The 26,314-nt window shown below is 52.1% G+C and overlaps 6 protein-coding genes across 6 annotated transcripts; 4 read left to right on the forward strand and 2 right to left on the reverse strand.

The window, feature by feature from the left end:
- Positions 1–1,417: 1,417 nt before the first annotated feature.
- On the forward strand, positions 1,418–2,984 carry GLOTRDRAFT_139207 (Ebp2-domain-containing protein). Its single transcript, XM_007868757.1, has 4 exons — positions 1,418–1,975; positions 2,025–2,155; positions 2,208–2,497; positions 2,552–2,984. The coding sequence occupies exons 1-4, from the start codon at positions 1,475–1,477 to the stop codon at positions 2,881–2,883; spliced, it is 1,254 nt and encodes a 417-aa protein (XP_007866948.1). The 5' UTR covers positions 1,418–1,474; the 3' UTR covers positions 2,884–2,984.
- A 136-nt stretch (positions 2,985–3,120) lies between these two features.
- Positions 3,121–4,664, forward strand: GLOTRDRAFT_139208 (uncharacterized protein; the record flags this gene model as incomplete). Its single annotated transcript, XM_007868758.1, has 6 exons — positions 3,121–3,955; positions 4,018–4,034; positions 4,085–4,309; positions 4,373–4,404; positions 4,465–4,556; positions 4,612–4,664. 6 exons carry the CDS (start codon positions 3,121–3,123, stop codon positions 4,662–4,664), a joined length of 1,254 nt encoding a protein of 417 aa, XP_007866949.1.
- Positions 4,665–6,450: 1,786 nt separating this feature from the next.
- Positions 6,451–11,097, forward strand: GLOTRDRAFT_42738 (WD40 repeat-like protein; the record flags this gene model as incomplete). The annotated part of the gene is made up of 7 exons (XM_007868443.1): positions 6,451–6,507; positions 6,576–6,753; positions 6,814–6,966; positions 7,024–8,573; positions 8,633–8,993; positions 9,240–10,618; positions 10,819–11,097. Coding segments are annotated over 7 exons (3,957 nt in total), but the record flags the coding sequence as incomplete, so codon positions are not given.
- Positions 11,098–12,668: 1,571 nt separating this feature from the next.
- On the forward strand, positions 12,669–13,772 carry GLOTRDRAFT_106336 (CRAL/TRIO domain-containing protein; the record flags this gene model as incomplete). The annotated part of the gene is made up of 4 exons (XM_007868759.1): positions 12,669–12,835; positions 12,890–13,159; positions 13,213–13,474; positions 13,530–13,772. 4 exons carry the CDS (start codon positions 12,669–12,671, stop codon positions 13,770–13,772), a joined length of 942 nt encoding a protein of 313 aa, XP_007866950.1.
- Positions 13,773–14,122: 350 nt separating this feature from the next.
- GLOTRDRAFT_42906 (uncharacterized protein) lies at positions 14,123–20,649 on the reverse strand (the record flags this gene model as incomplete). The annotated part of the gene is made up of 26 exons (XM_007868460.1): positions 14,123–14,182; positions 14,235–14,385; positions 14,439–14,579; positions 14,698–14,912; positions 14,968–15,421; positions 15,478–15,559; positions 15,609–15,773; positions 15,837–15,930; positions 15,980–16,011; positions 16,060–16,200; positions 16,257–16,350; positions 16,406–16,555; positions 16,607–16,717; positions 16,778–17,209; positions 17,265–17,411; positions 17,464–17,656; positions 17,705–17,904; positions 17,956–18,044; positions 18,094–18,280; positions 18,332–18,479; positions 18,530–18,606; positions 18,661–18,850; positions 18,904–19,004; positions 19,055–19,480; positions 19,542–20,182; positions 20,235–20,649. The coding sequence occupies 26 exons, from the start codon at positions 20,647–20,649 to the stop codon at positions 14,123–14,125; spliced, it is 5,136 nt and encodes a 1,711-aa protein (XP_007866651.1).
- A 1,639-nt stretch (positions 20,650–22,288) lies between these two features.
- Positions 22,289–26,162, reverse strand: GLOTRDRAFT_139211 (glutathione degradosome; the record flags this gene model as incomplete). Its single annotated transcript, XM_007868760.1, has 21 exons — positions 22,289–22,558; positions 22,615–22,689; positions 22,752–22,874; positions 22,935–23,077; positions 23,140–23,286; positions 23,340–23,398; positions 23,451–23,521; positions 23,573–23,648; positions 23,703–23,737; positions 23,785–24,028; positions 24,080–24,171; positions 24,226–24,362; positions 24,413–24,494; positions 24,558–24,692; positions 24,750–24,821; positions 24,874–25,050; positions 25,108–25,638; positions 25,688–25,704; positions 25,759–25,867; positions 25,925–26,058; positions 26,126–26,162. The coding sequence occupies 21 exons, from the start codon at positions 26,160–26,162 to the stop codon at positions 22,436–22,438; spliced, it is 2,619 nt and encodes an 872-aa protein (XP_007866951.1). The 3' UTR covers positions 22,289–22,435.
- Positions 26,163–26,314: the final 152 nt, after the last annotated feature.

Below are 26,314 nucleotides of genomic sequence, written 5' to 3' on the forward strand. Positions count from 1 at the left end.
TAGAATCGCAGACATAATTTCTACCTTCAGGTCCCGTCCCTTCCAAGGGTATGACTTGCTCAACCTTGGGTACCTCAGGAGACTTCGCGGTACTGACGGCCTCAGGGGGCGGGGCTTCAGCCTTCTTCGGCGGCGGCGGCTTCTTCCCATACGCAGGAGTAGGAGGCAACATCCCAATCTTGGCACCACCTAGGCGAGCCATACGAGCAGCGATTGCGGCCCTACGCTGCCGTTCTTCTTCCTCAGGATCAGGCTCGCCTTGCGCTTCTTCACCCTCAGGAGCCGCTTGAGCCTCTTCTCCCTCCGCATTCGCATGTTCTGCATCTCCTCCTTCTACTGGGGGTGATTTAACCCTCACAGGCTCACCAGCAGGCGCCTCCACTTCCTCATCGGGCGACGCAATCGGCGCTGGGGGAGGCTTCCACTTCGGCTTCTCACCCGCCGGCTTCGGGGGCAGCGGAGGACTGGTCGGGCCAGCAGGGGCGCTAAACGCACCTTTGCCCTGCAGCGCCGCCATGCGCTCCTTCAAACTGACCCCCTTCCCGATGCTCTCCTTCGCATCCGCCGCGGACATGCCCCCCGCCTTCGCCCGCTCGACAGGGGGCGCAGCGGCATCGGTAGAGCTCCGTCCCGGCGAGGTCGGCGGCGAGGGCTGCTTGGGCTTCCACTGGACGTGCCCCGGCTTGGGGCGCGGCGGGGGAGGGGTCGGGGCGGGCGCGGCGGCGTTCTGCTTCTCGAAGGCAGCGATGCGGTCGCGCAGCGAGCCGGGCTTGGGTTTCGGCGGCGGCGGCGGTTCGTCGGACATCGCAGAAAGCGTGCTTGGTGTCGGGTTTGGCGGCGACGACGACGAGCAGGCACACGCGTTGTACGGTGTTGGACGGACTGGACTGATTGATTGGGCTGGGGTACGTCAAGCCGGTCGCCGGCCGGTTACTTGTCTGGATAAATCCTTATTTAGACGTACGGCCCCTGATTTAGTGGATGACTTTCCGTAAGCATTTAGAGTCGTTTTCTATCCTAGATTCGACTCTAAATGCATCAGCCGAGATGCCGGCTTGTCACGCTCGCCAATTTTGATGGTGGTCGTCGAGTTGAAGCTGTCTGCAAACTTTATTTTGTCAAGGGGGTCCGACCCCCCTCTTCAGACTCGCGCTCGCCTCTAAAGGCTCGCTTAGCCTCGGTAAACGTTCGCGTATCATGCCATCATATACTTGCCATCAGTACCTTCCGTGTTTAGCCACTTTCCTTCCTTACATAGTAAGCCGCCATCAATAGCGTGACTGAGGGCTTGTGGCGTTACGGATAGGAGAAACACCTCTATCCTCTCTATCGGCCGTGCGAATGACCGTGACAAGGCACTGTGATGGCGTTTAGGACGGCGAAATCTAGGATTTTTCCTTACGGAAAGTCATCCAGTAGTGCATTAGGATTTGGTCTATTATTAGCTACACGCTCAAGTTTCTTCCTCCCAGACATGGCATCCTCGAAAAAGGCGTCGAAAGTCAAGGCAGCAGGCTCCGCGCACCCTGAAACACACAAGGTTGCAAAGAAGAAGGCAGCGGTCAGCGCGCCCGCTACGCCTCCGTCAGAAGAACCTGAAGATGCCAGCGAGGACTATACCGATGAGGAGGACGTGGATGAAGAGGGCATGGCTCGTCTCATGAAGGCGCTGGGAGACGATGGACTGGGGGAGTATGATCTAGCGCAGCTGCAGTTGCTCAATGCCGAGGACGATGGCGAGGACGAAGATGTCGGTTCGGGCAGCGAGGACGCGAGTGAAGGCGAAGAGGACGGCGTGAGCGAGAGTGAGGGTGAGGGTAATGAAGGTGAGGGAGAAGGCAGCAATCGTAGGAATGCAGAACCACAGCATCCCGTTGCGGAGGACGAAGAGGATGAAGAGGCCGTGCCCCTGGACGAGGTGGAATCGGTGGACGAAGATGCTGTTCCACGCCAAAAGATCGAGATCGACAACAAAGTGCGTTTTCTTCTTTTGCTCGTGGTACCCGTCTCTAACATGGTAGAAGATTGCCCTTGAGCGTATTCGGGATACTATCAAGCTAGACCCATCACTCCCATGGACCGAGACACTCTCAATATCATACCCTGACAAGATTGAAGTGGACGTGGATGATGACTTGAATCGTGAGCTCGCCTTGTAAGTGGGATAGACATCTATAGTGTTGTATTCTGGCCTAATTTCCGACTAGCTACAAACAAGCGCTCCATGCAGCGAACACCGCCCGGGCTCTTGCTTCTCAACACAACCTACCCTTCACCCGTCCTTCCGACTACTTTGCCGAGATGGTAAAGTCTGATGCACACATGGAGCGTATACGACAGCGACTCCTGAACGAGAGCGCGAGCATCAAGAAAAGCGAGGAGAAGCGGAGAGAGCGGGAAGGGAAGAAGTTCGGCAAACAGGTACAGCTCGAGAAGCAGAAGGAGAGGGAGAGGAGTAAGAAGGAGATGGAGGAGAGGCTGAAGGGCCTCAAGCGAAGTGAGCACGACAGCTCGCCATCCAGTTTCGTGCCGAGTCTCACATGATTTATAGAACGAAAGGATGCTCTTGATCCCCAGGGAGACGGCGAGGACTTCGATGTAGCAGTCGAAGACGCTATCTCCGACCGCCCCTCGAAGCGGCCGAAGGGCGAATCAGGCTCGGGTCACAAACTCAATCGCAATGCGCGAGACAAGAAGTTTGGCTTTGGCGGGAAGGGTAAGCGGTCGAAGCAAAATACTAAGTCATCAACGGACGACTTTGGTGGAGGGGGTGGGAGAGGGAAAGGTCCCGCTGGTAAGGCAGGCAAGGGAGGGAAGGGGGTGTCGAAAGGGGCGAAGAGGCCCGGGAAGAGCAGGCGAATGGCTGCTCGCAGTAAGCATTAGTCTGATATCTCCTATGGTCTCCCGTGTCACTGGTGGAATATATACGTCTGTCTCGAAATCGATTCAAACGAAGATTCAACCGTCTCCAATATATCCCGCTGCCACAGTTCTTCGCCTTGTGGCTGAATAGGCAGAGATCACTGATCCGTAGGTTCTCACGCACGCTACTTATACGGTCGCCCAAGTCACTGTCAAGCCCTTGGTCAGCGTTCCGCCTCAGCCATACCATTCGTCGCTATGAACATCACCGACCTGCCACCAGAACTCATAGAACAAATCCTGCTTGAACTCGACCCCCTCGACTTCGCTGCTTTCGCCCAGTCCTCGCGTTCCTTCTACGACTTCGTTTACAAATCCCCGGACGCCCACATATGGCGAGAACTTTACCTCGCGCAGCCTTTGGACGACCCTCGCACTTGTCTTGACACGCTGGGATTCCCGCTCGAGGACATAGACTGGAAATGGGAACTGCAGCGCGTCACGCGCGCTCGTACCGTCGTGAACTTTATAGAGAAGTGCCGGCCGCATGAGCGGTGCGGCGTATTGCAGACTCTGATAGACCTGGTAACCCGGATCCCTCCTTCGCCCTCGGTCCTGAGCGATCAGCTGTCAATGAACCTGCTCTGGGTGGCTGCACTCGTACGTGGTGGCGCTGTCTTCGACCATACGACCTGGGAACCATCCCCGGAGGAACAGCAGCTTCGCGCGAAACTACACACATACTACGGCGTCACACCCTCCGACGCCAAGACAGCAAGCAAGATAGAGTCTCGTGCCTATGTCTATAACATGCGGAACTACAAATGGGACAACGAGTTTGGACCCTTCATGATGGATGGGAGCGGACGCGTCAATTGGTTACACGTAAGGGCGATACACCACTGCATGTCACTGCACCTTGTAGAGATGACGGAGGAGGAGGAGATCGTCTTCACCATATTTCCTATGAGTCTGCCGTACTGTCAGAGTATCCTGCCCGGCGGGGCGGATGTGGGAGGCGTGCAGGACTGGGCCGGAATCGAGGGGGAATGGGTGGTGTCATTTTGTTTCTGTGATCACAGGGAACTTCTTGGTGAGTCTGCTCATACGACACCCGGTCAATGCGTCCCCGCTTATTGTATGGTTTCGATCTAGTTTACAACAATTTCAACGTACGTCCCATATCTTAAGCATCCCTCGGACCATCTGACACCCCGTGCAGCTCTCCGAGGACGACCCCCTCGACGCGAGCGTCTTCGCCAATCCCGAGTTCATCGAGGTCTTCCGCTCCATCACCGTGCACATGCGCGTACTCTCGACCGAGCCGAACCCCGCGTACCCCACCCGCCCGCGCATCTACTTCGCCGGGGAGATCGAGACCGGCTCGGAGCACGTTATGAACGGCTGGGTAGGCATCACGGATGAGGGCGTTGTGCGGTGGCATTTCGTGAGTAGACATTCCGCTCCGTTCGCTACTGGCGTTTGGCCGTACTCAGCTAGATCGTGGTAGGTCTCTGGCGAGGAGGGCCATCCGATATGGAGGTGAGGGACGCTTTGATCCTGGCGCACGGTCCCGTTCCCTGATAATGCTGTTATCCCCAGCTCTGAGGGAGTCCAGGTGGGCGGCATCCGCTCGCCGTACGGCGTACTTGGCGCGTGGACGACGGTGTTCCACGATGCGCACGATCCAATTGGTTAGTCTGTCCCGCGTACCGTCGTATTTATTGAGTTATTCTGACAATTTCGTAGGGCCGTTCTGGATGAGGCGGGTGTTCAAGGACCAGGACGCCCGTCCAACTTAGGCGAGAGCCGAGGCGTATTGAAGACCTCCTGTCAGTAGCGCAAATAGGGACGCGATAATACCATTCGTTTCGGCTCAAAGAGGAACTGCAGCTGACGGAAAATCGTCTGGTGATATCTGAAGATCCGGATGGATGAACGCTTATTGGCGTGCCCGTGCTAGACTTGGAGGGGCGAAGAGGCCACGACGGGTGCATCCCCAGTAGCCCTCACCATTCGTGCTTTCTCTTCTGGACATCGATTGATTGACTTGAGTGCTGGCTAACCGAACAGCTCGAAAGCTTCGCAGGGATGCGCTTACGTGCTCAGCCGGGTTGCATTCTAATCTCGTTTGGTCTGGCACTGCGCGGGGCAGGCGACTGAGTACCGGGAGGAGACCGGACATCGAAGTTGCTCAGCGCTCGGGCGTCGTTCGTCGTGGTCTCTTCAATCGTACGTTGTTCGCGGACTTCAGTGGAATAGCAAGATGACGCATCGAATTTGTTTTTCGTCCGGTCGGCTGCTTCGAGCTCGTGTTGCGTCCGAGTCGTGGAAGAAATCGGGAACTGGAACGGTGCCACTGAGGCGACCGCATGTTCTATGCTCTTTCCTTCTGTAATAGCCCAAGTGAGTGAGGCCTTGAGACATAATCTGGGCTTGGTCGGATCGGTTTGGAGAGGAAATACCGGGCGAAATGGCCACAATCTTGTCAACTCGTCTGCGGTGGCCAATAGTATTATCCCATACTTAGTGTGCGCGTACGATCCTCGTAAATCGTGTGTATCGCTCTATTCATGTCACAGCACGGGCGCCAGTAGCCTCATGGACAGCACGAGGCGGCGCCTCAGATGCAGAGAGGGCTTACGCATCCCGCATCTCTTTCGCTGCGACCATCTTCGTTAACTCGCAACATCGAAATTCAACAGAATCACTGGCAGCTCCAACATCGAATCTATCTCAATGACTACAAACGATACCAACATCGTCGCGACCACGGTTCCGTCGGCCGATGAGGCGTTCGGGATCGAAATCAAGGGTATGTGTATTTCGTCGAGGCCAGTACTACGTTCGGTCGTGTAACGTTGCTGGTGCAGATATAAAGATCCATGCGCCTCCCGGGCAGCCCTTTCGGCCTCGCTGCTGCGGAAGGCGCAAGCATTACATATCCGTGTCCATTGGAGATGAAGCTAACGAAACAAAGGCAATTCCTACGAAGGGTGACACAGTGCAGTGGGATGACACTTTAGTCTTGTAAGTCTCTGGATGTGCTATGTACCTCTATCTAATGATGGTCTGTCAGCTCGACTTTCAACGACTCTTCGCGAGTACAGTTTGACGTGAAGGTCAAGCGTTGGGGACGCAGTCCAACTATTCTTGGGACTTTTGAAGACTCTGTCGCAGCCTTGCTTGAAGCTTCTCATGACACCAAGCATTGTAAGTTCCCCCCTAAGTGCCATCTGCCTCTGCCTCACTAGCTTGCCTCTCAGCTGTGGCCCGTGACCTTAAGCCGCAAAGTCCTTCCTATCAAGTTACGTTTGGTATCATACGGACAAGGAAGACCCTGGCATTGCAGACACAGACTGTTCTGAACAAAGCAGCTGATGGAGTCAAGAGCATGGGTACAGCTCATTCCATGCCATCAACCATCCCCTCTACTGTGACCTCAGGCCTCTCTGATGCAGTGCAAGACCTGACACCCCCCATGAGGACTGTTCTTGCTAGGCTTGAATTTCTGTGTGAGTTGGGAGATACTCTTGCTGAGGTTAGCACTGGAGATATTGTCATGGTGTACCATATTAATCACTGCAAAACCAGATTCATCCGTGGGCCAAGGCAGCATGGGGTATACTGTCTGGGGTTTATAAGGTATGGGATCATATTGTAATCTGTGACAAAAGCTTACGAAAATGGGGCTTATGTAGATTTATCATCAGAAATTGGACAATGATGACAGTATTCAGGATCTGATGTCTATTGCTGAGAAGGCATTGGAGTTTGCTAAGACAGCAGAGGAGGTCCCAGAGCAGTCTGAGCAACAGAAGGCCATAAGCATCAAGATACTAAAGCAGCTCATGGAGTGTGGCTACTTTATTCAGGAATATACAAGACGAGGTTTTTGTAAGGATATTCAGTTTACATAGTATTCAAGGAGCTCAAAGACTGCTACCACAGGGAACCATGTGGGCCACGTTTTCTTGAAGCTTGAGCCATTGGTCAGCGACCACAAGACAAGACTCAATGAGCTGGCTAATGAATACTGGTGTCATGCAACACTTCAAATTCAGACCTATGCTGTTTGGACTTTCAATGAGATAGAATTTTTGCGTGAGTCCATCAAATGTCTGTGCACATTATAAGGAGTTGATTATACTATTCTAGGAGACAAAATTAACAAGATTGATAAGAAGGTGGACAAAATTGGTATACAAGATATTCCCTATGCTGCTGGAGCTTCATTCCAGACATCAAAAACTTGCCTGCCTGGAACTCGAGTGGCACTACTTGATGATATCTCAGACTGGCTCAACAATAACACTGACCAGCAGATACTTCTACTTACTGGTGGAGCTGGAACTGGCAAGTCCACGGTTGCTCATACAATTGCACAACGATACAAAGAGCTTCATCGACTGGGATCCTCATTCCACTTCTCCAAAGGGGAAGCCTACTCAAGCCCTCACATGCTCTTCTGTACCATTGCTCGTGATCTTGCTGATCATAATGAGCAGTTTAGAACTCTGATGGCTGGTCTGGATACTGCCACACGAACTTCCAAAGGGATAGAGGATCAATTCCACAATCTTCTCATGAGCCCTATAAAGGAACTTGATTTTCTAGGGCCAATAGTCCTGGTGATTGATGCCTTGGATGAATGTGGGAATACAATTTCCCGGGAAAATTTACTGGATGTTCTTGTGAAAGAGGCGAAGTGTCTTCCCTCCAACTTTCGCATCCTGCTCACTTCACGCCCTGAAGATGATATTCTACAGAAGCTAACTGGGGCTCCATATCCTCATATAAAGCACTGGACAATGGAGAGTGCTGAAAATACGGAAGATGACATAACTGCCTACATTCGAAATCAATTAGCAGACACTAATGCATCACCTCCCTTTGGTGACTTTGACTTCACCAGACTGGTAGACTGCTCTCAGGGACTCTTCCAATGGGCTTCTGCAGCCTGTCGGGCTATTCGAACCACTGGACTTGGCCATGATCCTCGTGCAATGTTCTTGAAGATAACCACTGGCTCCACATCTGAGGGGCAGGTGCTAGGCATATTGTACTCAACCATTCTCAATGAGATTGTGAACACCAAAACCAAGATAAAATACTTCTCCAGCATTGTAGGCCCAATACTTGCCTCATACGAACCACTCTCCATGGATGCCTTGGCTAGTATTCTGGAGGAAGCATATCCTTTGGGTTTCATCAAGAGTGTCCTGAAGTCATTGGGTTCAGTCTTATATGGTGTGACATCATCTGGCACTGCTGATCCTATCCGACCACTTCACACTTCCTTCCGTGATTTCCTCACAGACAGGGAGCAATCCAAGGAATTCTTCATTGACCTCCTTGCACATCATGGAAGACTTTATCAGGGCTCACTGAGACTACTCAACTGCCAACTGGAATTCAATTACTGCAAGCTCAAAACATCCTATTCACCTAATTCTGTGAGATCCAGAGAACTTATATCCCCTGTGATCTGCTATGCCTCTTGCTTCTGGGGAGACCATCTTGTGGCAATAAATACCCCACACTTGGATGGAGATGGCACAATGGAGATGAAGGCATCTGGGTCATGGGTTGTTGCTGTGCTTGGGGAGTTCCTGAAGTCAAAACTACTGTGCTGGTTTGAGGTACTGAGCATCCTTGGGAAAGTGAACATTGCCCAGGATGCCTTACTTGAGCTGGCTGACTGGCTAAAGGTAAGCAATGGCCACATTGTCTTTGGCATCCAGTGGAACTGAGGCATAATTGTGTAAAGGACAGACATCCAGAGCTTAAACATTTTGCAAGAGATGCAGCGAAATTCATCCTCTATTTTGTGCAGCCAATAGCAGACTCAGCACTACACATATATCTATCAGCCATACCCTTTGCCCCAGAGCAGTCAGTTGTGGGAAGACACTATAAACAATCATTCCCAAGAACTATCCAGGTGGAAGGCCTGCTAAATCTTTGGCCATCACAGCAATGGGTAATTAAGGGGCATGGCAGTAGGATCAACTCAGTGGCCTTTTCCTCTGATGGCAAGCACATTGTGTCTGGCTCATATGACGAGACAATCAGGGTGTGGAATGCTCAGACAGGACAACCAGTGGGTGAGCCTCTGAAGGGCCATGGGGGTTGGGTCTCCTCAGTAGCCTTCTCCCCTGATAGCAGACATATTGTGTCTGGCTCGGATAAGACAATCAGGGTGTGGGACACTCTGACAGGACAACCACTGGGTGGACCCCTGCAAGGCCATAAGGGTCTGGTCCATTCAGTGACCTTTTCCCCTGATGGCACACAAATTGTATCTGGCTCGGATGACAAGACAATCAGGGTGTGGGACGCTCTGACAGGACAACCACTGGGTGAACCTCTGCAAGGCCATGAGGGTGGGGTCCATTCAGTGGCCTTTTCCCCTGATGGTACACAAATTGTATCTGGCTCTTGGGATAGGACAATCATGGTGTGGGATGCTCTGACAGGACAACCAGTGGGTGAGCCTCTAGAAGGCCATGAGGACTGCACCTCTTCAGTGGCCTTTTCCCCTGATGGCAAGTATATTGTATCTGGCTCATATGACAGAACAATCAGAGTATGGGATGCTCAGACAGGGCAGCTAGTGGGTGAACCTCTGCAAGGCCATGAGGGTTGGGTCTCCTCAGTAGCCTTCTCCCCTGATAGCAGACATATTGTGTCTGGCTCGGATGACAAGACAATCAGGGTATGGGATGCTCAGACAGGACATCCAGTGGGTGAACCTCTGAAGGGCCATGAGGATCCGGTCCATTCAGTGGCCTTCTCCCCTGGTGGCAAGCACATTGTGTCTGGCTCAGATGACAACACAATCAGGGTGTGGGATGCTCAGACAGGACAGCCAGTTGATGAACCTCTGCAAGGCCATGAGGACTGGGTTCGTTCAGTGGCCTTTTCCCCTGATAGCAAGGACATTGTGTCTGGCTCATATGACAACACAATCAGGGTGTGGGATGCTCAGACAGGTCAACCATTGGGTGAACCTCTGAAGGGCCATGATGATTGGGTCCATTCAGTGGCCTTTTCACCTGATGGCAAGCACATTGTGTCTGGCTCATATGACAGCACAATCAGGGTGTGGAATGCTCAGACAGGACAACCAGTGGGTGAACCTCTGGAGGGCCATGGAAGCTTTGTCAATTCAGTGGCCTTTTCACCTGATGGCAAGCACATTGTGTCTGGCTCATATGATAAGACAATTAGGGTGTGGAATGCTCAGACAAAACAACCAGTGGGTGAACCTCTGCAAGGCCATGAGGGTTGGGTCTCCTCAGTAGCCTTCTCCCCTGATAGCAGACATATTGTGTCTGGCTCGGATGACAAGACAATCAGGGTGTGGGGTGCTCTGACAGGGCAGCCAGTGGGTGAACCTCTGCAAGGTCATGATGGTGGGGTCCAATCAGTGGCCTTTTCCCCTGATGGCAAGCAAATTGTATCTGGCTCTCGGGATAGGACAATCAGGGTGTGGGATGCTCAGACAGGGCGGCCCATTGGTGAACCTCTGCAAAGCCACAAGGGCTGGGTCAATTCAGTGGCCTTTTCCCCTGATGGCAAGCACATTGTGTCTGGATCTTGGGACACAATCAGGGTGTGGGATGCTCTGACAGGACAGCCAGTGGGTGAACCTCTGCAAGGCCATGAGGACTGGATCTCTTCAGTGGCCTTTTCCCCTGATGGCAAGTATATTGTATCTGGCTCTCGGGACAAGACAATCAGGGTGTGGGATGTGAAAAAACTCAATCTCCCAAGTGGAGCCTCCCAGCAGCTCCAGGTCCATGCAGCACCCAATGCAGAGATTCTTGACTGCCCAGGTAATCATACATTGCAACTTTTTGAGCAGCCAACTAACATAATGTCAGTCATACAAACAATTTCTGATTCTTCAGCTCCAGTCCACACCAGCTCAACATATGCAGACCATAATAGCCAGGTTGCATTTGGTTTGTGACTCACAGATGTGCTCCTACCTGTCAGCTAATTCCTGAAATTACTACAGATCTTTACAGAGATACCTCTGTCATTGAACCCAGTGGCTGGGTTCTGGGTCCCAATAAGGAACTTTTATTCTGGGTACCTCCTATGCATAGGTTGGGACTCTACAGACCAAGCAATGTGGTGGTAATAACAAACTATCCCACTAAACTGGACTTTGACAAGTTTGTCCATGGAGAGGATTGGGCAGAATGTTGCAAGCCTGCTTTGTAGAGTGCACCCCAGTCCATTATCTCTATGATTGTAGCCTAGATAGACCTGTGCAGTATACATTGGTCATTACTGTCTTCCTGGTATTCAAAGGCTTTCTCAAAGATGCTTGGGGTTTTGATGTCACTGCATCTCAATGAGTCGCTGGCGATGGGACATTCATTCTCAGGCCTTCAATGACATGCATTGCAATCGGTTTCGGACGGTAGTGAGTGGCCCGATTCCGAATCACTGTGTGCGCCAGGCCGGCCTAAATTAGACCGGTAATGGGTCAATTTTGTACTTTCAGCCAAAAAGTGGTCGAATAAGGTCGAAATAGCTTGCCGTATGGAAACCAGTTGGAATTCCGAACTTGGGCATTCCATACGATAAACGGTCGAATTCTGTCTGTTGAATCCGCAGCAGCAGTCATGAGAACCCACAGGTTGGAGTTCGAAGATCGGAATGATAGCCCCACTTGCGTCACTTCGTGACATGTTCAACTTGCCTCTGACCTCGACGCCGGCCCTTGCCATGCGCTCGCTGTTGCGCCGTCGTCGCCGCCGACGCCGCAGTGAGCAGCTCCGCTGGTATACATGGCCCTTCTTCCCCGGTGAGCGTGTACTGTCGCAGGCTAGATGATGGCCGCGGTTCGGTCACTAAGGTGCGTCCATTGTCTCGATCCTGCGTCTCGACGAAGTCTAATACGTGTCTGTGTCGTAGGCCTGATAGTTGGTTGGTTGTTGTAAAGTGAGTATGGTACCCGTTGTACAATATGTTTACTGAATCTAAGATATCTCGACAGGATCGGTATATCAACCACCTTGCCGCCATCTCCAGTGTCGAGCTATGCGAGTACATGAGTGCTTCCTTGAGGCCGTGGTATGACTTCTACTGATCTAACATCTGGCAGGTAGTCTTTGTGTTGTTGCTGTTGGTAGGGATTTGAATAGGGAGCCCCGAGGAGGGGGGGCTGGGGGATGCATGGTTCAGGGTCAGGGCGGGTATGACACAGTTTGCTGTACTATTCTACATAGAGAATATACATATATGTTGGTGCCTCAACTGCATTGCACACTGACTGCTAGGGGTGCCAAAGCCAAGGAATGGTGGTTTGCATGACCAGATGGAAATAGACCACTAAACGGTTGGAAAATGTCATTTTCGGCCGTTCTGAGGGGGGGTCGAAATTCACAATTTGGTGGGACAAAATGATATGGTGTCTTTCGTACGGTAAGCGGACAATTTCAGCCTTCTACCGACCGAAATTGATTTGTCTAGCGAACGAATATACCGGTCGATTTTAGACCGGTCTCACGCCCTCAGAGGAATCCCGCCCTGCGCCTCGACGATACGCGCGGGTGGCGAGACAAAGGAGGTTAACCGTACGGACGTCCAACGGACGTCTGCAGCAAACCAAGCGCGAGAGCGCCGCGCGGAAATCTCGATCAGTCATCGGCGCGGAGAGCTGCATGACGCGCGCGCCTCAGTCAGACATCCGTCGCCTCTCCACATAAAACCCTCCCCTCCTTGTTCAACACAACAGCAATTCCAAGCATCCCTCTCGTATCAAGACTATCGTACAGCCCGCCGCAATGAGCACCTCGAACTCTGGCTACGACATCCTCGCAGGCCACCCCGGCCATCTCACGCCCGACCAGGAAACGGACTTGGAGAGATTCAAGCAGAACCTCAGCAGTGCAGGCCTCTACAAGCCGGGCGACGAGTCGACACCCCCATCGCACGACGACGCTGTCCTCCTGTACGTTTCATTTACCCTCACTCAACGAGGGTCGTCTCACAGACCATTCGCCAGGCGCTTCCTTCGCGCGCGCAAGTTCGACGTCCAGAAAGCGCAGAAGCAGTTCTCCGACGCCGAGGCCTGGCGAAAGGAAAACGACATCGAGAACCTCTACGCCAACTTCGACCCAGAGGAGTTCGAGTCCGCCAAGCGCTTCTATCCCCGGTGGACCGGTCGGCGGGACAAGCAGGGCGTACCGGTATACGTCTACCGCCTGGCGGCGCTCAGCGGGCCCGTCCTCAAGGAGCTGCAGGCAGTTCCTCAGGAGCGCAGGCGCCAGCGGATGTACGTCTTCTCCCCTCCCCTCTTCGCCGACCTTGACGCCATTGCCCCCGTAGCACCGCGCTGTGGGAATTCATGACCCGCTTCACCACGCCTCTCTGCACGTACCTCCCGCATCCCGGCGACCCGCCCGTCCCCATCGTGGCCGTCAACTCCATCATCGACTTCGCCGACTGCTCCATCGGCACGCTGTGGTCCCTCCGGAGCCACCTGCAGCAAGCCAGCACCATGGCCACCGCCAACTATCCCGAGACGCTGCACACCGTCGCCGTCGTGAACGCGCCGAGCTACTTCGGAACCGTGTGGGGATGGATAAAGGTGCGCTCTTTCGATACTCGTTTGTCATCAATACCAGTGCTGAACGTGCGGGCAGAACTGGTTCGACGAGGGGACGCGAAACAAGATCCACGTCCTGGGCTCGGATCCGGGGCCCACGCTGCTCAAGCTCATCGACGTGGAGAACCTGCCCAAGATATACGGCGGCCAGCTGGACTTCAAGTTCGAGGACGAGCCCAACCTCGACGAGGACGCCAGGAAAATCATTGGGGACAGCGTCCCTAAAGGCCCATGTCTATTCGTCGACGGCAAGGTGGTTATACCCGAGAGGACGAAATGAGGCTAGCTTCATCAAGGGGATTAACATGGACGGTCGGTTCGGAAGGACATTGCATATTGACATGTACATTATAGATGTAGAATTGCTACTGTATTGCTACGTATAATACGCTGTCTTGTCTATGTATTTGTACCGGTATCTTGCAAGTGGAACGTTCGAATGCAAAGAATCTTGGAACCAGACCAGGCGATAGCAATAAGAAACATGATAGTCCCGGGGTAACGACAACAAATAATGATAGAACAAATAATGCAGGAACAAGATACAACAGACAACACATCGACTGAACACAAAGCATGCACCGGGAAAAGGCGACGCCGCTTCACGACACTCACAATCCTGGGCCGGTGCTAGGAGAAATCGTCTTCGGGTTCGGCAGTTACTCCATCCTCCATCCAGATATCAAGGAACTAGAGGCTAGGTGATCAATGATCTGTTCGTTCTCACATATGTAATACGCACCCGAGCCCGCTGATTCTCCATATCCTCCGATGTGAGAATCGGCCGGAGAGCAAAGGGAAGACGGTCCCAAGAAATGGGATGTTCGTGCCGCTTGGTCGCAGGCTTGTCGCCCAACGCACTCTTTTTTCCAGGAACCCACTTAGAGCATTTTCTGCAAAGCCCGTATATCAGCTCACGGACAGTGAGCAATGTGAGGAAACGTACTCCTCTGATAAGCCATACAACGTTTTCAGAAAGGCCTTGAGAAGCATAATCATGGCAATCATGACGGAGGCGCGGAGGAGGGGGAGTTTTTCTTCTGGCATTGGGGCGACAGAGTGGGCTATAGAAGGTCCTTCAGTGGTGCTCAATGTCCCAGACAGGACGACATTACCTTGATCAGATGATGCTAGAGTAGCCATGTCCACACCCTAAAGAGTGGGTGTAATGAGAAGACACGTCAACACGTACTATAATAGCTGACTTTACCGTCGGTGCTCCAGTACCCGCAGGTTCGAGGTGTGAGTTCCCTCGTAGCTGGGTTAGCAGATGCGAGGGCGATATCGATTCCACTAGTTGCATGCCGGCTGTGGAAAGGACCGAAGTCAGATGCTTGATCACTACGAGCACCTCCTCGATGGTCTTGAAATCTAAAGCAGCAAAATTCTCAGCCATGTAGCGCGTGAACTCGATTTCATCCTAATGGACATCATGGTTTAGATATTGCGGTCAATTCAACGAGCGCCCGGCATACCTGCGTGCATTGTAATGATGCCGGTACGTCGAAGACCTTCGTCAGGGCTTTCAGGAAATCAAGCTTGGTAGCTCGTTTTTCCCGTACAAGGGAATACCAGCGCTGCAGTAAGGCGGTTGGAGATGGATGCAAACGGAAGCCTTGCACGTGCCCCGGGGTCAGCTTCTTCTGATAGTCAAATGAAGCGCGAGCGCTGATGACATATCGAGCGTTCAGCAGAGAGGCATGCTTGGTGTGGAGGATATGATGTAGTGCAGTAGCACGACTGGCCAGTGAAGTATTCGGACTAGTCTCCAGGGCCACGATAACGGGAAAGGACTGTAATGGATGTGCAAGACCCTGCTTGATAGTGAAACTCAGGATATCCACGGCTGGTGCTTGCACCTGCGCATTCTGCGACAGGGCAGCTTGCAGAATGGGGTCCAGATATCGCTGAACCACCGCCGAACTGACACTATTCATTAATCCGCGTAAGCAACATTCATCAGAGCGAGTGCGAAGGAGACTTACCCGGAGTCCGCGAATCCATCCGTATTACCTATTAGTTCCTCCATGTTCACTTCTGATTTATTCAATCTCATTCTCGCATTTTCTTTTGAGGGTTTCAGATTCAAACCTAGCATCGATGTCGTGGAACTCACCCTTCTCTTTCGTGGAGTGCTTGGCAGCCTCGGAGACGAGAAAATCCTGAATAATCTTCAGCAGCCTAGCACGGGGTTCCTCTTCAGCAGCATTGAAAATAGCATCCATCACAGCTGCCGATGATTCCAACGTCATCAGTGTAGGCTGAGCGCGGAAAAGGAAACCTGTGATGTACAATTGGTGTCAGAGAAAAATGGACGTCGGGAGGATTGTGGCTCGAGACCTACCAAGACATTGCAGTAGACGACCCCGAAGGCCTGTATCCGAATGCTTCTCATAGAGTTGGAGTAAGCTAAGGTATATATGTTCAACTATTGACCCCTGGAAAGGTGTAAGCCGCCGTCGACTATACTAATAAAGCTTTTGTTACCTCGCTTATGGAATCAAGATCGATCGCCAACGCTGGATAGATGATTAGGTATGTTGCATCCAGGCGTGGAGGTGCCCTACCTTCATTTTCTCTCCGTACACGGTCGAAGTCGCAATGTTCACCCAATAATGCAACTAGGAAAACCAGTATATTGAGCGCCCTGGCTTCCACAGGCGTCATCGGCTTTGAGACTGGTCTAGCAATGTGCTGCTGTAAGCGCGCTAGGGGAAGAACGTCAAAGGTGCCAACAGTAAGACATGTTCCACGTTCGTCTTACCATTGCAGGACTTTAACAGCGCGACGAGGCGCAAAAAGTCGTGGGTAAGATGGGAAACGACTGCACAAGCGCAGGCTACAGTCTCTTGCAACGTCTTGACAGGTGACTCCATAAGGACGCTTCTCACAAGAGGAAATATTAATACGGACCTGCACACCGCCAGCAGAAGACGGTTTAATGATCATAGGCTGCAGCGCTTGTTGCAAATCGGCTCCAAACTGCGCCGCCGTTTTCGGCATATGGGGGATAGATGCCCTGAATATCTTCAGCAGGTAGTCGGAGGTTACTTGTTCTTCCGGCTACCATGCAGACTTGAGTTGAGATGTCATAATAAACGGGATAGTACTTACTGTTGCGGCGTTCTTGAGGTATGGCAAAAGCGTTGACGCATGGGCGCCCGACAACACGGCGGGATAAGCCGACGTAAACAGATAGATGGTCCGCACGCAATTCACGACCGACTATAAATCATGCAGTCAGTACAAATTCGTAGGGGTATGAGCACATGGGTCAAGACGCACGAAATCCGGCAGATCGGAAGCATCCACTAGCCCGTCGATCAGCGTCTCGCACATTTCAGTGTACCGTTCGTGGAGTGCTGCGGCCTCAGAGCCAGTCTTGTCAGCCATGATTTTATGCAAGATATCTTCCAAGGGGGACTGTCTATCCTTAAAGTTGGCGGCAACTCCCATGATCACCGAAACCTTGGACAAGAGAGCAGTCTTGTCACGAGGATTGACGGATGCAGGTCGAGCATTCAGTGAAGAAGCAGTAGACTGGAACCAAAGTTCCTCAACAGTTTTCACGGCCAGGTCCTTTACGGAATCATCCTCGTCGAACATACGCAACACCAGTTTCGTGCATATATCAACTTTCCGAGGAAGATCTTCGATAACGGCGTAGAAAGATTTGAGAAGCTTGATGACTCGCTTTCTGACACCAAGACCAGTATCCTACAATTAGTCTATCAGCAACGTCGTAGATTCCAGACATATCTTCTTGGCTTACCGCTATTCGGTCGGCTATCTTCTGGTAATAGTTGCCTGCAACTTCCGGTGAATCGACCATATACTTGCCGATCAGTTCGACCGCAGCATCGCGTACCGCCGGAGAACTATCCAGTAGGTGGCTCTCAATAGCACGGCGAACATTATCCTAGTGAACGCGGTAAGTGCCGCGACCGGGCATGGACTATAAATGAGCTCACCGATGACAAAATGGTTGGATCGCTGGTGACTATTTGTCCCAGTGCTCGCAGGGCTTTGGAGCGCATGAAGACCGGGGGAGCATCGAGTGATAACAAGATTTTGTTCAAGATCGGTTGGAAAGAGTTCTTGAGTCCTTGAATCGTACCCATCTCTTCGGCTAAACGGTCGACACGAACCACCTCATCCTGTGAACTTTACAAAAGTTAACCACTGCTGTGAAGATTTCGCGATTACACTTACGCGACATCGAAGACATCGGTCGCAGGGTCTTTCCAGACGTCTCGTAGGGAGTCCTTGACCTTGCGAGCAAATGGCATTATCTCCGTGCGATCAACCTTGGGATCGAAGTCGTCATCATCTGGCTGCAACCACAGGCTTATCTGCTTTAGCGCATGGGCTAATTCTTGGCCAAAGGCGACGGCTGTGAGTTCACGCGCACTCTTCATAAGAAGATTCAGTCGAATTCAACTCCGGCGGGAGATCGAACCTACATCATATGCCTGGTCTTCGGAAGCCCGCTTGCACAGATGAGCTACAACGTCGTGGTGGGCAGCGAGAAGTCTGTTCAACTGCTGGATGTCTCCCTCAGGAAGTATCTACAATGACGACTTAAGTTCTTGTCTTCATACGAGGTGAAACACCGATAATCACCTCGTCGAGGGGTCTCAACCCCATGGCTTTGCGATCTTCGACCCTACGGTACTTCAATGCGCTTGACCTCAACCGGGCCGCTATGACACCCAAATGATCCAGGGCCATTGTCTTTGCCGCGTTGTTTTCGTTTTGGCTCGTCTTGATGTCGTCCAAGCAAGAGACCTGCGTTCAGAGTAATTAAACGTACGTCGTATCGCTTTGCTCCGTACTGACCATGAATTTGCATATTACACTCAATAGAAGGGCCGCAGCGGGCCACTCAGGCCACCACAAGACGACAAGTAAGTCTGATATAAGGTTATCGAAAATGGTCCTGTATTCCGCTTCATTTGAATTCTTTGTCGTTTTAGTCTTCCCGGATCTAGTACGTGTCCATGTCAATAATCGTCATGCGACTCCTGAACAACAGACCTTTGAGTAAGAAAGAGAACGATAGTCTTGGCCACCTTAGTTGCGGACTCAAGGCCAGACATGTACACTCGAATTTCCTGCATGGCGTAAGAAATGTTCCTAAAGATAGCAGAACGAGTGCTGAAGTTTACCTCGTTGTCCGTATCATTGAGTAATGGCTCCTCCAGCTTCTCGTTGATACTCTCCTGGCGACGCAGCGCAAGAGCCTGTTGTCTGGCTTTGCCGAGCTTCCGTGCCTCCACCCGCACATCATGCGCGGACGTCTGTACAAGTTGCAAAAGGAGGGCAGACACAGTACGGATAGAGCGCCCGTCGCGCAATCTATAAGAATATTTACAACTATAGAGTGATGGGCTGTGTCTCTGAACACTTACCGGAACTGTCCAGCCTTTTGCTTGACGTCCGAAAGCTTGATTAATGAGGACAGAATCTCTTCGACAATCCAAGAGCGCTGATCTTCATGATTGGCAAAGATCTGTAGCATGGTTCAGACAAAACAAGGAGAAAAAGAATAATAACACGAACGCTGCGGATAAGAGAGAGGGCGTCCAGACGAAGACCCCTCATGGCACTACTCCCGAGCGTACTAAAGATTATGTTCTCCTTCTTTCCCTTGCCTTTTATTTCACCGTCGCTTCCGGTGTCAGCCACGAAGAAGGGTCCGATAGCAATATAGACAGCCTGGATAATTATGCTCTCCGACATAGAAACAACATCGGCACAGATAAGGTTGTTGACACGAGGTAGTACTGCAGAGAGCGCTTGAAAAGTTTCGCTCAGTAATTGTCTATGCTCTCTGGCGAGAGCCGACGACGTGTCGAGCATGTGGCGCAAAAGAGGATGCATCTTGCCATTCAAATCCGAAGCCGCCTCCACGAACGGGTAGAGAATCTTGGTAAGCTGGTTCTTGATAGTGCTGAAACATTCTGTGATTAACTCCTCGGAATACAACTTGGCAGGCATGTTAATAGAAGCACGTTGGCTTTGTCGCAATGACAGTTGGATAACGCACCTGCTTCGGCAACCGATCGCTGGCAAGTAAGGCGATGCAACAGTCAGCGGCAAGGATGCTGTCACGGGCAGTCTCTAACACGCTTGTCAAGCGACTCAAGTCAGCCTCAGTTACCTCCTGTGCTTCTTGACTTGCATCATCTATGATATCTTCGGATGCATCGTTGGAACCAGCTGCACTACTTTGTCCAGCAGAGGTTTGCGAATCTGGCGCCTTCCGGGAGGCTTTGGAGGCCTTCTTTCCACCCTTGCCCTTGCTCGGTGACAATAACTTTCGTTCTGAGTTAGAGACAAAATTACCGAAGGGTTCAAGGTCTTCGCCGGCCTTAACATTCCGTTCAAGCATCTTGAGGATGCGTGATAGAGATGCCATGTCCAACTCGGCTACTCCACCCTTAGCGCGGGGTGTCCCCCCACCTGCTTCGCGGGCAGAAAGTCGTAGACGCTTAGTAGGACGAGCCACTTTGCCGATATACTTGATGAGCTTGCGGATAAGGTTCGGGTGCAATAAGGGATGAGAACCATCGGTTGTGAGAGCAACGAAGAATTCAGAAGGTAAATCCTGGACGCTGGCGTCCGGCGGGAGTGCATCCTCTGCCTCGAATACATCTTCAAAAAGTGAGCTAAGTTTCTCTAATGGCACTGAGACAAAGGAGTCAAATTGAAGTTCGTTTCAACCCGTGGTAAGGCGTACCTCGATCGTCTCTATCGCCGGTCCTCTTCGCTGAAGATTTCACAGTATCGGAGACGCTCCTGGAACCCTCGCCTTTGCGACGCGTCGGCGAATCGTCGACAGGCCCATAGCCTCCCAAATCGTCCTCGTCATCAACGTCCATTCTCGAACCAGGGGTGGACGTATGGCGTTTAGACGATGGAGTCAGATAAGCCTTCGGCAAGGGGGGAAGTTCCACGTATGCATGAAGCCTCTTTTTCGATTCCGACGGCCTCGGTGCTGTGGCCTTCGGCGTCGCAGACTTAGGTGAACTTATTTGCGATAAAGTTGGAAGTAAAACGAAAGGCTGAGGCCTTGGGGTCTGCGTTGGAGACGCGTCTGAAGACTTTTGAGACAGTTGGGTCAAAGGTGACCCAAAGGAGTCCGACGGCGGCATTCTCTTGACCGAGGGTGAACCTAATTGGTGTAGACTCTTACGCTTCAGAGGCGTTACCGCAGAAAGCTGATAGGGCGTAGGCGATGTCGGCGCAAGGTTCAGAGGATCAGGACTTGAGTGTGGTGCAGGCGACCGTTTACGACGAGGAGGTGTCACAGGTTCCGCATATACCGATGCTTCAGCTGCTTGTGGCCCTCTGGGAACCTGCGACTGTTTGGGCTGCTGTCGAGGGGGTTGCGTTGCGTGACCGATATATGCATGCTGCTGCAGAGGTTGCGGAGGTGGCTGATATGGGGGATGCAACCCCGTCTGTCGACGTGTCTGTACAGGAGGCGCCACATATGGCGTCTGGGTGGTAATGGGCGCTCTCCGCCCGACCTGTTGCGAAGAGTTTTGCCTAGGTACACTTGGGCCGGACGCGCTCACGGACTGTGTGGATTGTATGCGCTGTCCGGTTTGTGACAGAAACTCATTGAAGAATTCCTGCGAATCTTCAGGACGATACACGGGCCTCTTGGGCTTCGGTTTGGGTTCTACCAGGGCGAATGCCAGCGACGACGATGAAGCAGAGATACCTGGAGGCGGCGGTGTAGGGTAGGAAGCCGAGGGTGCGGTATGCTGGAATACGGAATGGGCAAATGCATTAGTATGGTAACTAGAATGCGACGGCGATGGAGTCCAGCTGGCAGGAGTGTAATGAGAGTATCCGCTGATTCAAGTGTCAGATGTGGAGACTGCACTCGTGAATGATGAAAGATAGTACGCACGAGCCTGACTCTCCCAGATATCTCACCGCGTCGTTCCTTGTATCAGCCCAGTACCCTCCATCGGAAGGAGCTTGCGGCTGAGCCAGATGACGAAACTCGTTGCTATATTCCGGAAAGGGCGCGTAGCTTGCTGGAAGACCTGACGCACCGCGGGCATTGTAATTAAGAGGTTGGATATAGGAGGGAGTATTAGCACTGATAGTTAAATTGCTCAGATGTCTTGCAACTAGTTTCAGTCAGTATATGCGTCCTGTAAGTATTGAACTGAGGGCTGCATACCATGCGTGGACGGCGTAGTGGACGCGAGAGGGTATACATTAAATAACTTATGAGCATCCTGCACAGCGTCTGCCGCGTTCCTGCCCACAGAGGTATTTGGACCACCGTAAGCTTGTCTATCCGCCTCCTGAGAAGGATACCAGTGACTCCCGTTCATAGCAGAGTTAGGGCAGTAACAAGCAAATCGAGGTAGACGCGCCTGCTGCCCGCCGCGACAGAACACGCTAATGAGACGCGGGTGAGAGGACCAGACGCGCGCCTTGCAGCCATATCCGGAGACCCGGCCCATCGCCAGGCCATCGGCCGACATCCCTCCAAATATGGCTATACCCAGGCCGACTTTCGGCTTCCGGCGCCTTCCGCACCGGGACGCGTCCCGGTCGCGTCGACATTCGGGACAGTAATGTCATTGAACTTGCTTTCGATGACAGAATTCCCCGTGTATACAGCAGTCTTGGATTCTGGAAGGCTGAGCTTGGGCTCATTGACTTCGTTGTGCGCTCCCGGAGTATAATATGGCCGCCAGGCATGCTTGATATGTATGTACTGGAGTTACTGAACAGTGTGTGGTTCCGCTGCAGCCTCGATCGTGATGGTGAGTGCATCACTAGAGATTATATAACGAACAATACAGTACATGACGCCTGTGGTGCAGGAGGGATACTACATGAGTTTCGTAGAGTATTTAATCGAAGACCATTGAAATATTAGGTGTCGCCTAGCCAGAAACATGCTATTTCTCAGCAATTGTCAGTGCCGGACTCCTTGTTACCGGCTACACTCCCCAGGAACCGCTCGATGACCGACTTGCCTTTGCGCAAGTTGGTGAGCGAGATCCGCTCGTTCGCTAGATGGGCCTGGTCCTGAAAAGCAGCATGAAATGATTATTCCTGCACTCGCAGAAGTTTGCAGGACCTACCGAACTCTGGCCCATCGGCAAATGCAGCGCATGGCACCCAAACTCCTTCTCGAGGTATGGTATACTCGGGATTGACTGGTCGCAGAAAGGTTCAGGTAAGGGATAAAATCGGGGTGAACCGCATACGGCTGACTTACTCCTCCTTCTCGTATCCTTAACGGGTCCACACCCCATTCGTCTCGGATGGCGATCTCCAGAGCTTGGAAGTACGGGTCCTCCAGACTACCCAACCACCAATCCGCCTTGTGGTCTATGGCTACCTATGAGATTCGCAGATGTCAATCCGGATATGTAGACGGACAAGGGGGAGTCGTTTGTACCTTCAATTCGTTCGGCGAGTTCAGTCTGAGAAACGAGGTCTGCAGATGCCTGCATAGCGAACCAGCGATAGTATCTAAGTCTTGATCCGGAACTATCCGTATAGACACCTGAGCCTTAACTTGCGCAGGTATAACGGTTGGATCTGCAAAGCACAACGTCAGGAACTCGTCGCAAGACCACGCCAATGTAATTGGTATGTCTCACTTTTGGGGCCAGATACCTCTACTCCGTGGATAGTGAGAGATGGCTCTCTCCATCGTGATGATAATGACGAGGCGGGCCTTTGGGTGACTACAGACAGCAACCGATACAATTGCTGCTCATCTTCCGTCATAGGTCGGACATCCTTATCTGTACAAGCGCTATCAGTAAGGACTCATATTGAAGGGTATAAGCACCCTCACAAAATCCGTCGATCAGGACGCGCCTCTGGTCATCCATGAGTGTTGCCAATAATTTGACCCTGCCATGGAACGTTAGAAGGTATGTAGGAACAGCACTGTATCTGAATTTACATATCAAACATAGGCTCAACCACTGCACCTCCCTCCACTCCAGAATGGACGTCAGGCCGCTTGCTCGATATCTGGAGAGTAATATGAGATCCCCAAACCAGCACTGGCGTCTGAAAGCTCACCTCAATGCTGCATCGGACAACACCTCGAAGACCGTATGTTATGCACGGTGGGTCCTCAGTAATCCAGGTTGAATTACTGCGAGTGTACATATCAGAGGGAAAATGGATAGCGTTCGCAAGGGTGCCTCACCTGACGAGAATAGCATCGACATGCCCGATAAGGTCCTGATGACTGTTAATCCCTTACCGACCCAGGGCGTCGATTTACCTACCTTATTCCTCCGAACCGTTTCCGCAAATCCGCGGCTGCCCGCCTCTTCTTCTCCTTCAACCAGGAAGATAAGATCCACGCCAAGGGCTCGCTTGCTGAGCAGCTCCGCCGCTGCCGATGCTGCAGCAATGACGGGGCCCTTATTATCAGTCACACCGCGCCCATACAGATACCCGTTCCGCCCGGATAGCACGAACGGGTCGGAAGTCCACCCTTCGGGATATGCGCTGATTACATCGTAATGACTGCTCGACCTGATGAGCTTGGCGGTAAGAGTATGCAGAGCGAATACCTACCCATAGAATAGAATACGTGGTTTAGGTTTCTCTAGCTGCGCTCCACGATACGTGGCCAATACCAAAGGATTCTTCCCCTCTGCCACGGGCAGCTGCAGCATCGCTGTCAGACATGACAGCAGAGACAATGGCTACCCTCGGCGTACCAAGGACGCATCTGCACCAAGCTGATTAAAACATTTTTTGAGCCAGATAGCCGCCTGCCGACAGTCTTCCTGATGGGCAGGGCTATTGCTTATGCTCGGTATCGAGACGAACTTGGAGAGCGCATAGACCATGATATCTTTGCAACGTGAGACATCTCACGTATATCTTGTGTGAATGAAAGCTCACCATCTATGCTTTCCGAGTCACCTGCGGGAAGGCCGTCTATTTTGTGCGATGCGCGGGAAGTAGGCGGCTCAACCTCCCATACCTACTCAGAATGACGACATTCAGCAAGGCTCTTCTCGTGGGCGGATAAGCACTAGGACGCGACCTTGATATGATCGTCATTGCCTCCAGTCACCAGACGGAAATGGTTCGGTTGTGCACAGCGCATCATGATGGAAGACAGAACAATCCCGTCGTGGGCGGACCAGGATGCGGAGCAATCAAAAGAGGCAGACCAGCGCTGAACATGCCAACGTTATTGATCATCGTGTGTCTAGGGAACTAAAGAGCCACGCACCTGCACCTGTCCGTTCGCTGAGCAGGTATAGAGATCAGAGTATAGCATCGACAAGGATAGAACATCTACACCCTGAATAAATGATATTTAACGGCGGGTAAAAGTGTGTCTAACGAAGACAGACCTCTTGCACGATTATCGTGCGCACTAGCGTCTTGGTTTCAAGGTCCCAGATTTTGACGTAGCCATCTTGACATCCTGCGAAGATGGTGTCCCCTCTTACAGTGAGGGATAAGACTGCGCCATGGCAACACTCAAAGGTGTGCAGCAGGGTAAGTCCCTGTGCGGCACAATTCCAAAGCTACAGGATCAGAGTAAGTCGTAATTTTCGAGCAAGACCGGAGAAACGCGCCTTTACGCTCTCGTCTCCACTGCCAGTGGCTAGCAATGTCTTCCCGTGGTTGGATAAATCAGGATCGTCCGATCCTTCCCTATTAGACGGCAACAATGCCATACAATAAACATATCCATAGTGGGCGGAGTCCACTACGTTTTCCGGCGGGATATGCAGCACCGCTCGGGGTAACGGCACAGGAGCGGGTAGTTGTACACAAGATTCACCGTCGGACGAGAATGTGGTTGACGGGGTTAAAGAACCGTTCATCGCAAATATGTCCGCCGGACGCCTTTCATACTGAGGATAGCTGTCGAAGAACTTGTGGGCTTTCCTGGCACGACTACTGGGTGTGGATGTTCCAGAGCTAGGCTGGTGCTGCTCCAATATGTTGTGCTGGGCATCAAAATGATACCATTGTAAGGACGTGTTCTGACAGCCGAAATAAATTGTCTGGAACGTGCGGCTCCAGACAAGGCAGAAAATATCGCCTGCGTCGGTCTCAAGATAGGGATGCAGCACGAATAAAGGTTTGTGAGTCTTTGTCGACCATACCTTCCGCTACGGTGAGAAGTGGGTGACACATGCGGGGACCGATACTTACTCGAACTGTACTATCGCCTGGGGACGGTGATTATTATGGCTAGGAAGGAGAACAGTCATGGTGCAGCCTACCGGATGCACTGAATAACCAGTCCATGTCTTCCGCGTACTCTAAAGCAAGCACGCTACCCGTATGGCCTTTCAGCGTCGTCTTTAACGTACATGTGTTTCTGTCCCAAACCTGTATAGGACGAGGTCAATTCTCATTTCCGGAGAGCTAGAGGGCTGTATGACTCACACATATGTCCTGGCTTTGGCTACCGCTGTAGATATGATTAGCGTCCGCAGACAAGCTCAAGACAGAGTTCTTCTGCTGATTGAAAGAGTGCACAAGCCGGGGGGCTTCAGTGGGGACTGGCCGGCTGAGGGAGGCTGGGTGGCGAGGCGGAGAGACAGGAGGGGTGAGCGGATTCATGGGTCGGGCACAGAGGATGCGTACGATGGGGGATGGAATTGGAGGGGCTGATTGCAGCCATACTGCTATTCAACGTAAAGATGGGCACTACATTCAAATGAAAAACACGAGTTTCAATTGGGCTCCGTGTGTCACTTGGGCAGGCTTCAAAGCAGATTGGCAGACGGGAACCACGTCGCGTGGGTTTGATTGGGGGCCACATTTGCCCGACGC

Source organism: Gloeophyllum trabeum (genome assembly GCF_000344685.1).
Source record: "Gloeophyllum trabeum ATCC 11539 unplaced genomic scaffold GLOTRscaffold_00008, whole genome shotgun sequence".
Taxonomy (NCBI): domain Eukaryota; kingdom Fungi; phylum Basidiomycota; class Agaricomycetes; order Gloeophyllales; family Gloeophyllaceae; genus Gloeophyllum; species Gloeophyllum trabeum.

Excerpts from the sequence above, each read along its gene's own strand:
- GLOTRDRAFT_139207 (XM_007868757.1), top strand. The coding sequence starts at position 1,475 with ATGGCATCCTCGAAAAAGGCGTCGAAAGTCAAGGCAGCAGGCTCCGCG. Across the intron at positions 2,156-2,207 it reads TTGAATCGTGAGCTCGCCTT|CTACAAACAAGCGCTCCATG; the intron begins GTAAGTGGGATA and ends ATTTCCGACTAG. Across the intron at positions 2,498-2,551 it reads GCTGAAGGGCCTCAAGCGAA|AACGAAAGGATGCTCTTGAT; the intron begins GTGAGCACGACA and ends CATGATTTATAG.